A 17,615-nucleotide genomic window follows, 5' to 3' on the forward strand; every position below is an offset into this window, starting at 1 on the left:
AGAGGCAGGGTTTCAGATGTTTTTGAAAGATGGGCAGGGACTAGCTTCAGGGGGAAGCTGGTTCCACCATTGGGGTGCCAGGACAGAGAGGAGCTTGGAGCCGGAGCTTCCCAAGAGACCTGAGGTGGCATAATGGAGTGCTCAGGTTGGGGTGCAGGGTTTGAGCATAGCGTGAAGATAGGAAGGGGCAGTTCCTCTTGCTATTCCGTAGGCAAGTACCATGGTATTGTAGTGGATGTGAGCTTCAACTGCAAGCCAGTGGAATGTGTGTAGGAGTGGGGTGATATGAGAGAACATGGGAAGGTTGAAAACCAGGCAGGCTGCAGTGTTCTGCAGGGTTTGATGGCACAAGCGGGGAGCCCAGACAACAGTGAGTTTCAGTAGTCTAGACAGGAGAGGACAAGTGCCTGGATTAGGACCTGCGGCGCTTCCTGTGTGAGGTAGGGTCGTACTCTATGGATGTTGTAGAGCATGAACCTGCAGGAGCAGGTCAATGCTTGGATGTTTGCAGAGAATGACAGGGGGTTGTCCAGGGTCACGCCAAGGTTCTTTGCACTGTGATGGCGACACTGTGGAGTTGTCAACTTTGATGGAGAGGTCTTTGAGCGGGGAGACCTTCCTCGGGAGGATGAGCAGTTCCATCTTGTTGAGATTGAGCCTGTGTGGGCCGACATCCAAGTTGAGATATCTGCCAGGCGCGCAGAGATGCATGTCACCAACTGGGTGTCAGAAGGGGGGAAGGAGAAAGTTAGTTGAGTGTCATCTTCATAGCAAGGATAGGAGACACCATGTTAGGATATGACGGAGCCTGAGTGACTTGGTGTATAGAGAGAAGAGGAGAGGGCCTATAACCGAGCTCTGGGGGACACCTTTAGGGAGACTACATGGTGCAGACACAGATCCTCTCCACGTCACCTTGTAGGGTAGTTCTGTGTGAGTGAGATCAGTGGACTCAATAGGCTGAGTTGATGTCGTCAACCTTTTTCTCAAAGTGGTTGACAAAGTCGTCTGCAGAGAGATAGGAGGGAGGGGGAGGGGGCAGTGGATTAAGCAGGAAGAAGAAGGTGGAAAAGAGTTTCCTAGGGTTAGAGGCAGAATCTTGAAATGTAGAGGGGCAGAAAGTGGCTTTAGCAGCAAATACAGAGGAAGAGAAGGTAGAGAGGAGCGATTGAAAGGATTAGTTTAGTTTCCTCCATTTTCTCTCAGCTGCCCGCAGCCCTGTCCTGTAAGCTCGCAATGAGTCACTCAGCCACGGAAGAGGAGGTGAAGGCAGAGCCAGCCGGGAGGAAATGGGACAGTGTGAGTCATAGGATGTGGAAAGGGAGGAGAGTAGGGATGAAGAGGCACAATCAGGAGACAGGAGGGAGAAGGATTTAGCAGAATGGAGAGATTAAAGGATAGCAGAGGAGAGTGTAGTTGGAGAGAGAGTGAAGATTGCGACGGCGCATGACCATCTGGGTAGGGGCTGTGGTTAGGGTTGGAGGAAAGAGAGACAAAAACAGAGTTGGAAAGAAATGTATCAAAGGCAGACGTTGGGCGGTTGAAGTTGCCAAGTACGAAGAGCGGCGAGCCATCGTCCGGAAATGAGCTTATCAACGTGTCAAGCTCATTGAGGAACTTTCCAAGGGCACCTGGTGGGCAATGGATTACAATAATGTTAAGCTTGAGTGGACAAGTGACAGTGACATTATGGAATTCAAATGAGGAGATGGAAAATCTCCACTTAGGAGAAATGAGTAGACCCGTGACACCACCGTGATGACCAGATGCTCTCGGACTATGAGAGAAAAAAAAAAGAGCAGCTGGAGTAGCAGTGCTCCCTGGGGTGATCAAGGTTTCCGTCAGGGCCAAAAAGTCAAGGGACTGAAAGGCAGCATAGGCTGAGATTAACTCGGTGTTCATGACCACAGATCGGCAGTTCGAAACACTGCCAGAGACCTGGAATTCCACATGGGTTGTGCACGCAGGGTACACTAAAATATATACGTTTTTTTTTATTAATATATTTTTTAAATTCAGCACCCCTACTTCCAATGCCCACTGCACTCCTGGTTAGCTGCCTGCAGGACATCAAGGCATGGATGCAGTTGAGCTTCCTGCAGTTAAACTGCAAAAAAGACAGAGGTCGTCCTGATTGGCACTCACACTATCATCAACAACATCAGCAGCTACAGCCTCAATATTGATGGTGTCAAGGTCCTCCCCTCCAGTCAGGTTGACAACCTGGGTGTGATATTTGACAGTCAGCTCTCGTTTGATGCCCACATCAAGAGTATGACCAAAGTTTAATATGTCCATTTACGGAACATTGCCAGGTTAAGACTTATGCGATCACAACCTGCAGCTGAGCGACTCCTACACGCCTTTATTTCATCCCGTCTGGACTATTCTAACACCCTTTTTGTTGGCGCATCTGCCAAGAGCCTAAACAGGCTACAATATGTCCAGAACTGTGCTGCACATGTCCTCACCCACATGTCCCTAGAGTACACTGGATGTATTACATTTAAATAATTAGTTTTGATCTGAAAGTATAGTTGATAAAGAATGCACAAACAACTGGCACTTTATTTTCAATGGGACTCACGTGGCATTATTATAATTTATAGGCTGGATGATTGACGAGAATGTCCGTCCCACCTTCAAGGAACTGGCCAATGAGTTTACCAGAATGGCCAGGGACCCGCCGAGGTACCTTGTGATCAAGGTAAGACAGAATGCCATCTTTGGGAGAAATCAGTTACCAGTAGCCCTACAAATCTATATGCTAAGAATGTGCTTTTCAACTCCCAAATGCCAGTCATTACAGTCCAAAGACTGTGCCGTTTACTTGACAGTCACACTCTTGTTCATCCAAACCAAATGTCAGCTCATGAGGATAATAATGATGTTGTTGGAGAAGTTGATGATTATGATGACTGAAGTTGCATTCCACCAGGGAAGCCCGTCAGACTCTCCCTCAGATGTATCTCACCAACGAAGCACAAAGCTGGATGACATGGAGGCGGGGCAGGAGGACCAGGATGAGGACGGCACGCCCCCTCTCTACCGGTCACAGGCCAGGAGTCTCTCGAGACTTTCAGGAATGGACAGTCACAGGGTGAGGGCTCATATGAGGCATCTCTCCATATTCATACACTATACAAGGAGCCACAAGTTTTTCCGGATCATGTGTCCTATCTAGGAAACCCCTGGCCCGTATCTATGTAACATGGGTAGATCGAACCACCTTTTTGGGACCCTGTTTTCCTCTAATCCCCATCCTGTGCTGTCCCATTTCTGTATTCCCCTCAGGGTGTTCACAGCAGTCAGGCTGGATACCTGCCTATGACCCCAGGACTGGATAATCCTCAGGTCAGTCACTGGAGATGAACCATGACCATTTTGCATACAAAGATACACTACCGTTCATAAGTTTGGGGTCACTTAGAAATGTCCTTGTTTTTGTAAAGAAAAGCAAATGTTTTGTCCATTAAAATAACATCAAATTGATCAGAAATACAGTGTAGACATTGTTAATGTTGTAAATGACTATTGTAGCTGAAAACGGCAGATTTTGCTATGGAATATCTACATAGGTGTACAGAGGCCCATTATCAGCAACCATCACTCCTGTGTTCCAATGGCACGTTGTGTTAGCTAATCCAAGTTTATAATTTTAAAAGGCTAATTGTTCATTAGAAAACTCTTTGCAATTTTGTTAGCACAGCTGAAAACTGTTGTTCTGATTGAAGACGAAATAAAAATGTCCGTCTTTAGGCTAGTTGAGTTTCTGGAGCATTATCATTTGTGGGTTCGATTGCAGGCTCAAAATGGCCAGAAACAAAGAACTTTCTTCTGAAACTCATCAGTCTATTCTTGTTCTGAAATGACAGCTATTCCATGTGAGAAATTGCCAAGATACTGAAGATCTCGTACAACGCTGTGTACTGCTTCCTTCACAGAACAGCGCAACTGGCTCTAACTAGAACAGAAAGAGGAGTGGGAGGCCCTGGTGCACAACTGAGCAAGAGTACATTAGAGTGTCTAGTTTGAGAAACAGACACCTCACAAATCCTTAACTGGCAGCTACATTAAATAGTACCCGCAAAACACCAGTCTCAATGTCAACAGTGAAGAGGCGACTCCGGGATGCTGGCCTTCTAGGCAGAGTTCCTCTGTCCAGTGTCTGTGTTCTTTCGCCCATCTTAATCTTTTTTTTTATTGGCCAGTCTGAGACATGGCTTTTTCTTTGCAACTCTGCCTACTCTGGTGTTATTATTTATTTACTAGTTAACCTTTCTAGGGCAGGGGTTCTGATAGCGGAGTCACAAAAAGCAGAAATATAGATCAAATGAATCACTAACCTTTGATGATCTTCATCAGATGACACTCATAGGACATCATGTTACACAATACATGTATGTTTTGTTCGATAATGTGCATATTTATATCCAAAAATCTGAGTTTACATTGGTGCCTTACGTGCAGTAATGCTTTGATTCCAAAACATCCGGTGATTTTTCAGAAATACTCATAATAAACATTGATAAAAGATACTAGTGTTATTCACAGAATTAAAGATAGACATCTCCTTAATGCAACCACTGTGTCAGATTTCAAAAAAACTTTACGGAAAAAGCATAATCTGAGAACGGCGCTCAGAACCCATAACAGCCAGAGGAATATCCGCCATTTTGGAATCAACAAAGTTAGAAACAACACCATAAGTATTCACTTACCATTGATGATCTTCATCAGAAGGCACTCCCAGGAATCCCAGTTCGACAATAAATTACTGATTTGTTCCATCATTTATGTCCAAATAGCCACTTGTTGTTCAGACCGGGTTCAGACCAGTAATCCATCTTCATGTGGGGCGCAGGCACTTCATCCAGACAAAATCTCGAAAAGTTCCGTTACAGTCCTTTAGAAACATGTCAAACGATGTATTGAATCAATCGTTAGGATGTTTTTAACATAAAACATCAATGTTCCAACCGGAGAATTCCTTTGTCTTCAGAAAAAGCACTGGAACGAGAGGTAATTCTGTCGGGAGCACGCGTCATGAGCCCAAGGCTCTCTGCCAGACCACTGACTCAAAGAGGTCTCATGAGCCCCTCCTTTATAGTAGAATCTTCAAACCAGTTTCTAAAGACGGTTGACATCTAGTGGAAGCCCTAGGAAGTGCAACCTCATCCATATCTCAATGTGTATTCGGTTGGCTAAGTTTTGAAAAACTACAAACCTCAGATGTCCCACTTCCTGGTTGGATTTTTCTCAGGTTTTCGCCTGCCATATGAGTTCTGTTATACTCACAGACATCATTCAAACAGTTTTAGAAACTTCAGAGTGTTTTCCATCCAATACTAATAATAATATGCCTATATTAGCATCTGGGACAGAGTAGGAGGCAGTTCACTCTGGGCACGCTATTCATCCAAAAGTGAAAATGCTGCCCCCTATCCCAAAAAGGTTCATGGACAAAAAAATGGATTTTCTTTCCAAAAACAAGAACATTTCTAATTGACCCCAAACTTTTGAACAGGAGTGTACATGAAAACGTGAACATGCTAACACGTCTTCCACCCTATATCAATCCTATAGGATTGATCACTCATATTGCATTATACTCCCTTTTCCCCTGTATAGATGGTGTGGCCATCAGCGTCCCGCTCTCGCCTCAATTCCGCCCGCACCATGTCAGAGAGTTCTGAAGGGCGGGGCACTGTGGTGGAGCTGGAGATGAGTGAATACTTTTTATTGGCTGGCAGCATGCGGAGAAAGCGGCATCGGGAGGACAGTGCCTACATGTCCCAGAGGGACAGCATGTCAGGGGGGCCGTCTGAGACCCCCCCCCCTGACACAGAGGGGGAGAAGGACCAGAGCGGATACATGCTCCCCGGACTGGGTGACAGCACTGAGAGAGGTGATATACCAGAGATAGATGACGCAAACCAACATACCACACAATATGCATAGAAACATCTATCTTTGAGTTTCTGTCTGTTGAACATATTGCATTTATGAATGTTCATTAAGCCATATAAAAAGTGTATATGGTTTTGCATGACATGTTTGGGGATGGTTGCATGGCATTGTTATAACTCTGAGTATATGAATGTCAGTATTAATTGCAAGAGTACTCAGATCATTTCAGATCTCTGGATCACCTTACTCACTCCTTTTTCTCTTGTCACCCTTCTCCACAGAGACCCTACTGTTTAGCTCCCAGGTCACCCTTCCTCACTGGAAGACGTCCAAGGTCTCCTCATACCCATCAGGACCCTCGGAGGACCATGACAGTGCCTGTGAGGAATATGAGTACATGAACAAACAGGCGTCCATTATGTATCTCTCCCCCAGGCAGCAACCTGGACATTCCAAAGATGGCCCACATCGGCTGAAGATGAACAAGAGGCAATGCTCTTCTGTGCCGGACACAGAGTACTCAAAGTGCATGGGGTACAGGACATCAGCTGGGGAGAACAGCGGAGGCCAAACCAAGAATGAAGAACACCAGGACTATGAATTCCCAGCTCTCAACTCTGATTCAGACAACACAGAGCAACTGGGCTCCGGTGATATGGAATACAAGTACATGGACATTCGAAGTGTTGGACCAGAAGCCAGTGAAAGACCAGACGATCCCCCAACACGAGATGTGCCTCACCCTGGAGCTACGCCTAAACAGCGGATGAAAGGCGAGAGAGAGGTGGAGGAAGAGGAGGACGACGAATACGTAGTAGAATATGTAGAAGAGGACGACTATCAATACACTAACAGGCAGCCCAAGCTGCGGCAGGATCTGCGAGGCAGGGAGGGTCTGAAGATGCAAGGAGGAGGAGAGGGAGAGGTGGATGAGTATGAGGACATGGATTCCCTGGCCGCCCCTGGAGCTGGGGACCCAGTGGAGTACGAGAATGTGCAGAGAGAAGGTGAAGGCGCAGTGGGAGGCGTAGGGGGTCAGCACACAGGGATGGGGGCATTTCTAAAATTGTTTCCAAGGGTAGGGGAGCCTAGTGGCGGAGATTGCTCCTTTGACAATCCAGACTACTGGCAGAGCAGGTTGTTCCTGAAGCTTAACGCTGTGAACACGTAGGGAAGTGGACCTCCCTCACTGGCGCTGAAGAGGATAGACTCCTCTGTAGCTCTTCCATGCCAATTGAAATCAATGAAGGACCAGGGGAGGGGAGAAAGCCATCCATTATTAAAAATACGTGTGGCATGTTTATAACTATATTTTATTTTATGTTTTTTTACCACGTTTTCTCCCCAATTTCGTGGTATCCAATTGGTAGTTACAGTCTTGTCTCATCGCTGCAACTCCCGTACGGACTCGGGAGAGGCGAAGGTCGAGAGCCGTGCGTCCACCGAAACACAACCCAACCAAGCCGCACTGCTTCTTGACACAATGCCCACTTAACCAGGAAGCCAGCCTCACCAATGTGTCGGAGGAAACACTGTGCACCTGTCGACCGTGTCAACATGCACTGCACCTGGCCCTCCACAGGAGTTGCTAGTGCGCGATGGGACAAGGACATCCCTGCCGACCAAACCCTCCCCTAACCCGGATGACGCTGGGCCAATTGTGTGCCGCCCCATGGGTCTCCCGGTAAAGGCCAGCTGCGGCAGAGTCTGGACTCAAACCCAGAATCTCTATGTTTGTATCTTTAATGTGTCTGTTACAGGTTTACATTGATCATGTTTTTATCCATAATAACATACGTTTTGGGATGGTTTCTTTCTGTATTACAAGTGGAATGCACTGTGAGTGAGGGAGGCACTAAATGAAATGGCCAGATTACAAGCTTTGTATTTGTGTTTACTTATAAGAACAAAAAATGTATTTGTACAATCTCCTTTTTCACTTGTATTTTCATGTTTTTAATATGTTAATGTTACCTTTTAGTGATATTTTTTTTGCTTTTTTTAAATAATAAAACTCTTTGAAGAATGTACATAATTGTTATTGATCAGGGGGACATAATTCTCATTCAGTTTGTTGATACTAGATCTTTAATTCATTTATATTGTGCTGGTCTTGCTGTTTCTTCTGACAGTCCCATTTATTGGGGTAAGTGAGAAATAAAGGGGCACGTTCCATGTCATCTTTATTGCAGTTGGTTTGAGCAGATTACTAGAGCTCAACACCAGGAACAACATCCATGCTTAAAAGCGCAGCATGCACTCTGGTACTGAAATCCATGCCTCAGGCTGACCGTTTCCTCAGCTGGGAAGTGTGCGTGCACCTACTGTAATTTTGTCCTAGCTCTCCAGTTCAGTGCTTCTTCATTCATGTATCTTTTCAGAAACCAAATCAGTTTTTACCATATTCGAATAAATCAGAATGTTTTCAAATGTTTAGCCTACTTGTAAGACACTCATAAATGTTCCTCTCCCCTTAGGGCATCAAAAGAAATGGCACAGCGCTGAAATTCCCATTTCCATGATTAACACAAACTTAATTCAAAGCAGATGATCATGTGGTATTTGTATTTTATCACATTATAAAGTAACAACTTGATTTGACAAAGGCAGTAAGGCCCTCTGTTGGGATGGGGTTTCTCTCCGTATATCGTGCTCAGTGAGTCTGAGTGATCACTGTTGTCTGGATTGATGATAACCACCGAATAATTTTCCGTCTGTATCTAAAGGACTCTTCTCCAGAGCTTAGACTGCTCCAGAGTCACCGGAGAGTATGATGATTAGGATGATGATGTGTCACCCACATTTTGCACAATATTTACTACTTGAGTCAGTAGTGATTATAACCTTTCTTGGCATGGTGGTGCTCCGTCACAGTGCCAATACAAAAAAAGACGACCTGTGACGCAACCCATGTTGTGGATGTAGATGAATGTGTGAAATGTAGTTTATTCTGTGGTGCTACGTGTATAGGTATAGTAACTTGAAGGGGATTGAAAAACTACAATCTAAACCATGAAGCTTCACTTCTCATTTTGGCGGCATGGTTGTTGGGACGTTTTTTGTTCTTACGTAGGAAGGGGGTGGGAGGAGAATCTGGAATGAGGGTGCTGGGCTTTTTATCAGCGGAGTGGAGCTTTGGATGTGTGTTGGTCTTGGAGCTTGACATATCGGGAAAAGTGTTGTAAAGAGAGACGTTGTCAAGATGTCTGACAACGAAGAACAAGAACAGACCATCGCGGAGGACTTGGTTGTCACCAAGTACAAAATGGGAGGTGACATCGCCAACCGTAAGTGTCCGATCGGAATGACTTGAAATGAGGTGACCTACTCTGCATGCCATTCGTTTCGTACACACAGCCCATAGTGACAGTGTAGTCACCATAACAGGTAGGCACATACCAATGGCCTTGTTCGAGAGCGTCAAAACAGTGAATGTATCATGGGTGAATTGTGACCGACGGATCTACAAATTATAATTAATCGTTATGATTCAAGGTGATGTTGGAGATCAGCCAGTTGGCAGTCGCATGTACTGTCGAACAAGCCCAATCAATGACTAAGAAGGCACAGTCCAACAGCCATGTGCTTTGACATGCTAGTCGCAGATTTAGAAACGTGTGGAATGGAAATGGGGCCCAGTCCTAGTTGTCTAGTAACTTGGTGCTAGCAAGCTGACCTCACGTGAACAATGTTAACGCGGTTATTTTGTCAACAACGTAGGCTGTAGGTGATTTAACAGTTAGTCACATCAGACAGCTAGCTGTCGAGTTTAGCAAGCAAGCTAGCTAACCAACCACCTTATTTGTTAGTTATCTAGATGTAGCTAGTTGGCTAGCTACTCTAGAAGTCATAGCTAGCTAGCTAGTTCACAGTTTGGGGATAACTGCATTTATGTTTCCATGTCAACCACACAAATTGTAGCTATATGATTGTGCCTGACTAACAGATTAATTGGAACAACAGAATTTGATAGTTAGCCAGCTGTGTGGGTAGGTAGCTATTTAACGTTAGCTACTTGTTTCAAGTTAAGTGAAATTTAGGTCTAACGGATATACTGTTGGCTACAGTGCCTTCAGAAAGTATTCACACCCGTTGACTTTTTCCACCTTTTGGTGTTCCAGACTGAATTTAAAAATTATTAAATTGACATATGCCACAGATCTACACACAATACCCTACAATGTCAGTGGAATTTTGTTTTTAAAGACTTACAAATGTTTTGAGTCAATAATGATTCTACCCCTTTGTTATGGTAAGCCTAAGTATTGAATATTTCAGGAGTAAATATTTGCTTAACAAGTCATATGTTGCATGGACTCACTGTGTTAAAGAAAAATTCAAGTAGTGAATTTCAAGCACAGAATCAACCACAAAAAATCAGGGAGGTTTTCCAATGCCTCGCAAAGAAGGGCACCTATTGGTAGATGGGTAAAAATAGCCGACACTGCATTGAGCATGGTGAAGTTATTAATTACTCATCGGATGGTGTATCAATACACCCAGTCACTGTAAAGATACAGGGAGTCCTTCCTAACTCCATTGTCGGAGAGGAAGGAAACCACTCAGGGATTTCACCATGAGGCCATTGGTGATTTTTAAAACCGTTACAGAGTTAAATGATTGTGATCTGAGAAAACAACTGTGGATGGATCAACAACATTGTAGTTACTCCTCAAAACTAACCTATGACGGTGTAGGCCGTCATTGTAAATAAGAATTTGTTCTTAACGGACTTGCCTAGTTAAAGGTTACATTTAATTTAAAAAATATATGTCAATAGGTGCTGTATGTGTGAAGTAGAGAGATGAGGTAGTCATTCAAAAATCATTTTTAAGACTACACACAATGCGTGTGCACCTTATGTGACCTGTTAAACATGTTTTTCTTCTGAACTTATTTAGGCTTGCCATAACAAACGGGTTGAGTAATTATTGACTGAAGACATTTTAGCTTTTCATTTGTAATTAATTTGTACAAATTTCTAAAAACATAATTCCACTTTGACTTTATGGGGTATTGTGTGTGTGTGTGTGTGTGTGTGTCACTGGCCTACAATCTAAATTTTGTAGATATTTTTTTTAAAGTCAGGCTCTAACACAATAAAATGTGGAAAAGGTCAAGGGGTAAGAATACTTTCTGAATGTTTGGCACTGGATGTTTGGCTGGTTTCCAGCTATGGACTTCAGCGACTGACCTCAGTCCCTAGGTTATGACTCATAACTGCTCTTAAACGCTAGTAAAACCAAATGCATGCTTTTCAACCGTTCGCTGCCTGCACCCGGATGCCCGACTAGCATCACCACCCTGGATGGTTCCGACCTAGAATATGTGGACATCTCTAAGTACCTAGGTGTCTGGCTAGACTGTAAACTCTCCTTCCAGACTCCTATCAAACATCTCCAATCCAAAATCAAATCTAGAATCGGCTTTCTATTTCGCAACAAAGCCTCCTTCACTCACACCGCCAAACTTACCCTAGTAAAACTGACTATCCTACCGATCCTCGACTTCGGCGATGTCATCTACAAAATGGCTTCCAATACTCTACTCAGCAAACTGGATGCAGTTTATCACAGTGCCAAACGCTTTGTTACTAAAGCACCTTATACCACCCATCACTGCGACCTGTATGCTCTAGTCGGCTGGCCCTCGCTACATATTCGTCGCCAGACCCACTGGCTCCAGGTCATCTACAAGTCCATGCTAGGTAAAGCTCCGCCTTATCTCAGTTCACTGGTCACGATGGCAACACCCACCCGTAGCACGCGCTCCAGCAGGTGTATCTCACTGATCATCCCTAAAGCCAACACCTCATTTGGCCGCCTTTCCTTCCAGTTCTCTGCTGCCTGTGACTGGAACAAATTGCAAAAATCATTGAAGTTGGAGACTTTTATCTCCCTCACCAACTTCAAACATCTGCTATCTGAGCAGCTAACCGATCGCTGCAGCTGTACATAGTATATAGACTCTTTTTTTTTTTTTTTTTTTTTTTTTTTTCTACTGTGTTATTGACTTGTTTATTGTTTACTCCATGTGTAACTCTGTTGTCTGTTCACACTGCTATGCTTTATCTTGGCCAGTTCGCAGTTGTAAATGAGAACTTGTTCTCAACTAGCCTACCTGGTTAAATAAAGGTGAAATAAAATAATAAAATAAAAGTAACCTGACAATGAAACTTGTTAAATGGCTGCTGATTCATCATGACACAATACAACCATAATGGGTAGTCTTATTCATAGAGAACGCATATGGTGTGATTGAATGTAATAATGACATCTTTGGTCTCACTTCTACACTCAAATCTTTTTGACCTCATCTGTCTGATACCGCTCCACCTCCTATTCCCCTGACCGCCCTCTCTTCTGTTATCCAGAGGCCCTGCGTGTGGTGATTGAGGCGGCCAAGTCAGGGGTGTCTGTCGTCAACCTGTGTGAGAAGGGAGATGCTCACATCATGGTCGAGACTGGCAAGGTCTTCAGGAAGGAGAAGGATTTAAAGAAAGGTGAGGGGCTGGGATAGAGGGGAGATAAGGATGGGTGAGAAGTGCAAGAGGAATGGGGCTATTTATTGTACTGATAAAACTGTTTGCCCTGTCTCCCATAGCTGTTTATGTAGGGCAGGTGGTTCAAAGCAGTGGTTGTTCTCATGTGGTTAATGTGTTGTCATACTGTCTCCAAATTAGAAACATCACCTGATCAGTTCAGCCTGTGGCAGGAGTCTGCATGTGTCCATGCCACACATTCACAATGAGCCTGAACGTGGGATGGGTCATTGAATATGCCAGTGAGATGACAGAACTATGAAGAGTGATATAGGGCAAGAATAGGGATGTAATTTGACATCAGTCAGGTCTCTCTCACAAACACTACAGATTATTTTAAATTAAAGATTTGGTGGTTCTCTCTTCCCTTTTCCAGGCATTGCCTTCCCTACCAGCGTCTCAGTCAATAACTGTGTTTGCCACTTCTCTCCCCTGAAGAGTGACCCTGACTACACACTTAAAGATGGGGACCTGGTCAAAATGTAGGAACCTCCATCTGCAGTAACGTGGCCCCCATCACTCTGTGTCTCCAGTACCTCTCTCGTCTGTCATCTTGTGTGCTGTGTTCTCATGCATCTGATGCTTGGCTGTTGGCTTGTATTTTCTGTTAGGTCTCGTCTCTCTGTATGTCTGTGTGCCGTATGTCTATCTGTCATGTGGCAAATTCTAAGTAATGATTGGATTACATGTCTTGTTCATCTGGCATTGGTGTTCAATTGTCACTTTGGCCATTGCGTAGTTAAACAAGCCTCATCATCTTAGTTGTTGAATTGCCCACTTTTGTCTTCATCTCTGACCCTACCTTTCCTGTTTTGTGTCAATATATAATAATGTCACTGTTAGGAATATTGTGAGTGTAATGTGTTTAAGACCCAACTAATGGTTAAATGCCAGCTTATGCTGTGGTACTGTATGGCTGTGCCATTCTTAGAATCTGAAAAGTAACCTTTTTCATTACTATAACAAAATCCTGGGTGTGTCCTTCCACCATGACAATGAAATTGCTAGTGTTGCTGTCTTTGAGCTACATTGAGCCCCCTGCAGTATTGTTGTAGGTGAACATGAACAAACCAGTAACAAAACTTACCCTCAGCACATCCTCACTCAACGTAATATAATCACACACATTCGATTCTTTCGTATTTGTCTGACCTTGTATTTTTTGTTGACGTCTTTCCCATATGATCTTTGGGAACACAACATTGAAATAATAATCTCATCTAGTCCTTTTACACAATTACATACAGTGCCTTCAAAATGTATCCATACTCCTTGACTTATTCCACAGTTTGTGTTACAGCCTGAATTCAACATTGATTAAATTGATTTTTTTCTCACCTATCTACACAGAATACTCCATAATGACATGTTTATAGAAATGTTTCCAAATTTATTGAAAATGAAATACAGAAATATCTCATTTACATAAGTATTCACACCCCTGGCAGAAATAATTCTGAATGTCTGATGCACTTCTATTTTCCTCATGACTTATCACATTTTCATCTCCCCTTTTCCTTTCCATCTCTGCCCCCTTTATTTCTGCAGTGATCTTGGTGTCCATGTTGATGGCTTCATCTCTAATGTAGCTCATAGTTTTGTTGTGGGAGCTACTAAGGTATGTACCTTGTATGGCCTTATGACTTGGTTTTTGATCCCTCATCGCAACAGGCTTAAAGTTCCCACCTCTTCCCTGTGTATGTAGGAGGCTCCAGTGACAGGGAAGAAAGCTGATGTGATCAATGCAGCTCACATGTGTGCGGAGGCAGCCCTACGCCTTGTCAAGCCTGGCAACCAGAACTCAAAGGTGACGGAGGCATGGAACAAGATTGCTCAGTCATTCAAATGCACGGCCATTGAGGGTGAGTGCCTTTGCTAGTTAAGTTGACTCTGGTTCATGGGTCTAAGATAGTGAATCAACAGTTTTATCTGACCTTTAACGTATGAAGTTTACTGTTGTGTGACAACAGTCAAATGTAGGGAGAAAAACTTTGCAATGTTGTTGTTTTTTGGTGCCTTTCTGTTTAAGGTATGTTATCTCATCAGCTGAAGCAGCACATCATCGATGGAGAGAAAACCATCATTCAGAACCCCACAGACCAGCAAAGGTACATTATTGTCCGAGCACTTGAACACTTTTAATTTACCTTTATTTAACTAGGCAAGTCAGGTAAGAACAAATTCTTATTTTCAATGACGGCCTAGGAACAATGGGTAAACTGCTTTGTTCAGGGGCAGAACGACAGATTTTTACTTTGTTAGCTACTAGTTACTAGTCCAACGCTCTAACCACTAGGCTACCTGCCGCCCAGTCACACTTTGTAATAATTCCTGTCACCCCAGAGAATAGTGCTTTGACAAAGTGCAATACCACAAAGACAGACAGGAGGACACTAAGACTGAATGATAACTGAAAGCTTTGAGTTGCGTGAGTTGCTCGGATTTGTTACTGTTGATGCCCGTCTGCAGGAAGGACCATGAGAAGGCGGAGTTTGAGGTGCACGAGGTCTACGCTGTGGATGTCCTGATCAGCACTGGTGAAGGGAAGGTAAAAGAGAGGGAGATGTTTATTTTTTTTGTTCACTGCCCCAATGAACTGTCCTAAGAAGCCCCTAATCGTTTTCCTTTACATTTCTTACCTGGCTAAATGTGCCTGTCCAATGTTTCTATGCTCTTATACCCAGGCCAGGGATGGAGGCCAGAGGACCACAATTTACAAGAGGGACCCCAGTAAGCAGTACGGGCTGAAGATGAAGACCTCCCGCATGTTCTTCAGTGAGGTGGAGCGACGCTTCGACGCCATGCCCTTCACTCTCAGGTAGGATACCAAATGGAAGCACATTAGGAGTGTCAGAGATGTTATAACCAACCCCATATCAAGACCATACTCTTATTTTTAAAAAATTCATCAACCATCTCTGATGCTGAGTCAGGTGCTTTGAATGTCTGTTGGAAACCTCCTCAGCTAACGGGTCTGTCCTGTTGCTCTCCTCTCAGGGCGTTTGAGGACGAGGCTAAAGCCCGCCTGGGCGTGGTCGAGTGTGCCAAACACGAACTGCTTCAGCCTTTCAGTGTGCTCAACGAGAAGGAGGGTGAGTCTCTGCATCTGTCTTTTCCTATCCTCTGTGCTCTTCTGTTTCGATTTACCTGTCTCATCTCTCACTCTGTCTCCCAGGAGAGTTTGTGGCCCAGTTTAAGTTCACAGTGCTGCTGATGGCCAACGGCCCCCATAGAATCACCAGCGGACCCTTTGAGCCAGAGCTCTACAAGTCAGAGCACGAAGTGCAGGACGCAGAGCTTAGGGTAAGTAAGGCTCCCAGGCAACCTGAAAAGCTCTTCACTGCTCATATTACATGAATAACTATCCATGAACAGGGATTTGCATCTCAGAGCCTGAACTAGATAACTGAGTTGGCGGCAGGATTTGACCGTTATATTTCCACACTTGCCAGCTCTGTTGTGCTCTCCCCCTTCAGACTCTACTGCAGAGCTCAGCTAGTCGCAAAACACAGAAGAAGAAGAAAAAGAAGGTATTTGATATGAGAAACTAATTAAGTCGATACACTCTTCGCTCTCTCCATTCTTATCTGTGCCCTCCTTCCTCTCTCCTAGGCCTCCAAGACTGTGGAAACCGCTACTGGACAGCCAACTGAGGAGAGCAAAAAGGTGGCAGAGTAGATGGCTACCTGTCTTCCAACACCCTGACATACATACACCCCCCCCCCCCCCCACCCAAAGAATGGAAACTTAAAAAGTTAATCTAAATCTTCCCCAACTGTTAGCTCTTTTTGACCCACATGCCCTTTTCTAGCATATGGCCCATTGAATAAATCTGATAGATCTCAAATCTGTTGAAAAATACAATTTTGTGTCCCACATCATTCATTTGATTCTGAATGAGGGTCACACCTGTGTAACACATTGTTGTAAACAACATATTTGCCATTGATACTTAACTGGAATATTAGATTGGGGAAACACATTTTTGGAATATGATGGATAAATAACCTTTTGTAGCAGTGTTTTTACACCTTATTGTTAGGTGATGTAACTTCCTGACTTCAGGATGGTTGCCATCTATAGGTGAAGTTTTATAAACTTTCTAAATTAACAAAAAAGAGTAAATAAAGCAAGTTTTAATTTAAACTGGATGATATTTGTTGTAAAATAATGTTGGGGTTCCAGTCACTTTGTAATAATTCCAAACCCTGATAAGCTGACTTGGTATTTTCATTGTACATGAAGGAGACTGACTTAGCCCCTCAAATGTTTTGCCCTAGAATCCTATTTGGTTCAAGTGTTAGTTATTCAAACATGACAGAATTGGATGGTTAGAGCACAGAATTTAGAGAACAGAATTCTCGCACCAACACCTGAATAGTTTATGGGGAACGAACCCTGCTACGTTTACTGCCAGCCCCTTCTTTCCTGGTAGGGGATTTTTTTTTTAGGAAGTAGTGCGTTTTCAGTCAAACAATTTTTAAAAATAGGTTTTTATTTTCAACGATACCTAATTTTTATCAACCATCTAACGTATGAAACTTTTTAGTGGAGCTTTTAAACCGTGTCTTCAATCAGAACTGCATGAAATCATATTTTATGCAAACCCATTATTCTGCTAAGTAAGATATATCATTATCTGGCAAAGCTACATTGACAACAGTTGTAGTAGAATGATTTTAGTGACAGTTAGTTAGTTAGTTTAGTTTACTTTTCTGTGGAAACTATGCACACATTTTTGATGTAATTGCATACAAGTATTTTTTTAAGCCAGCCATCAGAATAACCTCCCCATGTACCCTAATTTGGTCAGCTCAGACATGCACAAAGAGTTCATGTAAGTCAACATACAGATCCCCTGTGTTTTTGTTTTATTTTCAAAAAATGAAGAAAACATTCAATAAACTTTATAATACCAGTGCCTTGTGTTTTTATTATTTTTTAAAAGTAGTTTCCACTATAATTCTATTGATGCTTTTGATCTATGAAACACAATTCTACCATCAGAGCACAACTCATGGACTGTATAGGGCACAGATGAAAATCCTATGTTATCTACGGGTCCCTGGACCTTCAGTTTCACCATGATCAGAGTTCTTCTGATTATATATATCTGTAAGGAGGACCGCAGATATTTAGTGTGGTGAAAAATAACTTGCTCACA

The 17,615-nt window shown here is 43.5% G+C and overlaps 2 protein-coding genes across 2 annotated transcripts in view; both read left to right on the forward strand.

The window, feature by feature from the left end:
- Positions 1-7,936, forward strand: part of LOC110528126 (receptor tyrosine-protein kinase erbB-3-like) — a 38,171-nt gene extending 30,235 nt beyond the window's left edge. The window contains exons 24-28 of the mRNA XM_021609949.3: positions 2,610-2,707; positions 2,939-3,100; positions 3,295-3,354; positions 5,632-5,908; positions 6,192-7,936. Coding sequence (XP_021465624.3) covers positions 2,610-2,707; positions 2,939-3,100; positions 3,295-3,354; positions 5,632-5,908; positions 6,192-7,081 — 1,487 coding nt within the window. The 3' untranslated portion in view covers positions 7,082-7,936. The remainder of the gene's footprint in view (positions 1-2,609; positions 2,708-2,938; positions 3,101-3,294; positions 3,355-5,631; positions 5,909-6,191) is intronic.
- An 884-nt stretch (positions 7,937-8,820) lies between these two features.
- pa2g4a (proliferation-associated 2G4, a) lies at positions 8,821-17,369 on the forward strand. Its single transcript, XM_021609950.3, has 12 exons — positions 8,821-9,197; positions 12,284-12,412; positions 12,828-12,933; positions 14,000-14,069; positions 14,157-14,313; positions 14,481-14,559; positions 14,921-14,999; positions 15,136-15,269; positions 15,449-15,543; positions 15,627-15,754; positions 15,928-15,981; positions 16,064-17,369. Exons 1-12 carry the CDS (start codon positions 9,113-9,115, stop codon positions 16,127-16,129), a joined length of 1,182 nt encoding a protein of 393 aa, XP_021465625.1. The 5' UTR covers positions 8,821-9,112; the 3' UTR covers positions 16,130-17,369.
- Positions 17,370-17,615: the final 246 nt, after the last annotated feature.

Source organism: Oncorhynchus mykiss, chromosome 7 (assembly GCF_057628025.1).
Source record: "Oncorhynchus mykiss isolate SJ-2025 chromosome 7, ASM5762802v1, whole genome shotgun sequence".
In the NCBI taxonomy this organism is placed as follows: domain Eukaryota; kingdom Metazoa; phylum Chordata; class Actinopteri; order Salmoniformes; family Salmonidae; genus Oncorhynchus; species Oncorhynchus mykiss.

Bases quoted from the DNA above. Each gene is read 5' to 3' on its own strand.
- pa2g4a (XM_021609950.3), top strand. From the start codon at position 9,113: ATGTCTGACAACGAAGAACAAGAACAGACCATCGCGGAGGACTTGGTT. The intron at 15,000-15,135 runs GTAAAAGAGAGG...TCTTATACCCAG, and splicing joins TCAGCACTGGTGAAGGGAAG to GCCAGGGATGGAGGCCAGAG. The intron at 15,544-15,626 runs GTGAGTCTCTGC...TCTGTCTCCCAG, and splicing joins TGTGCTCAACGAGAAGGAGG to GAGAGTTTGTGGCCCAGTTT.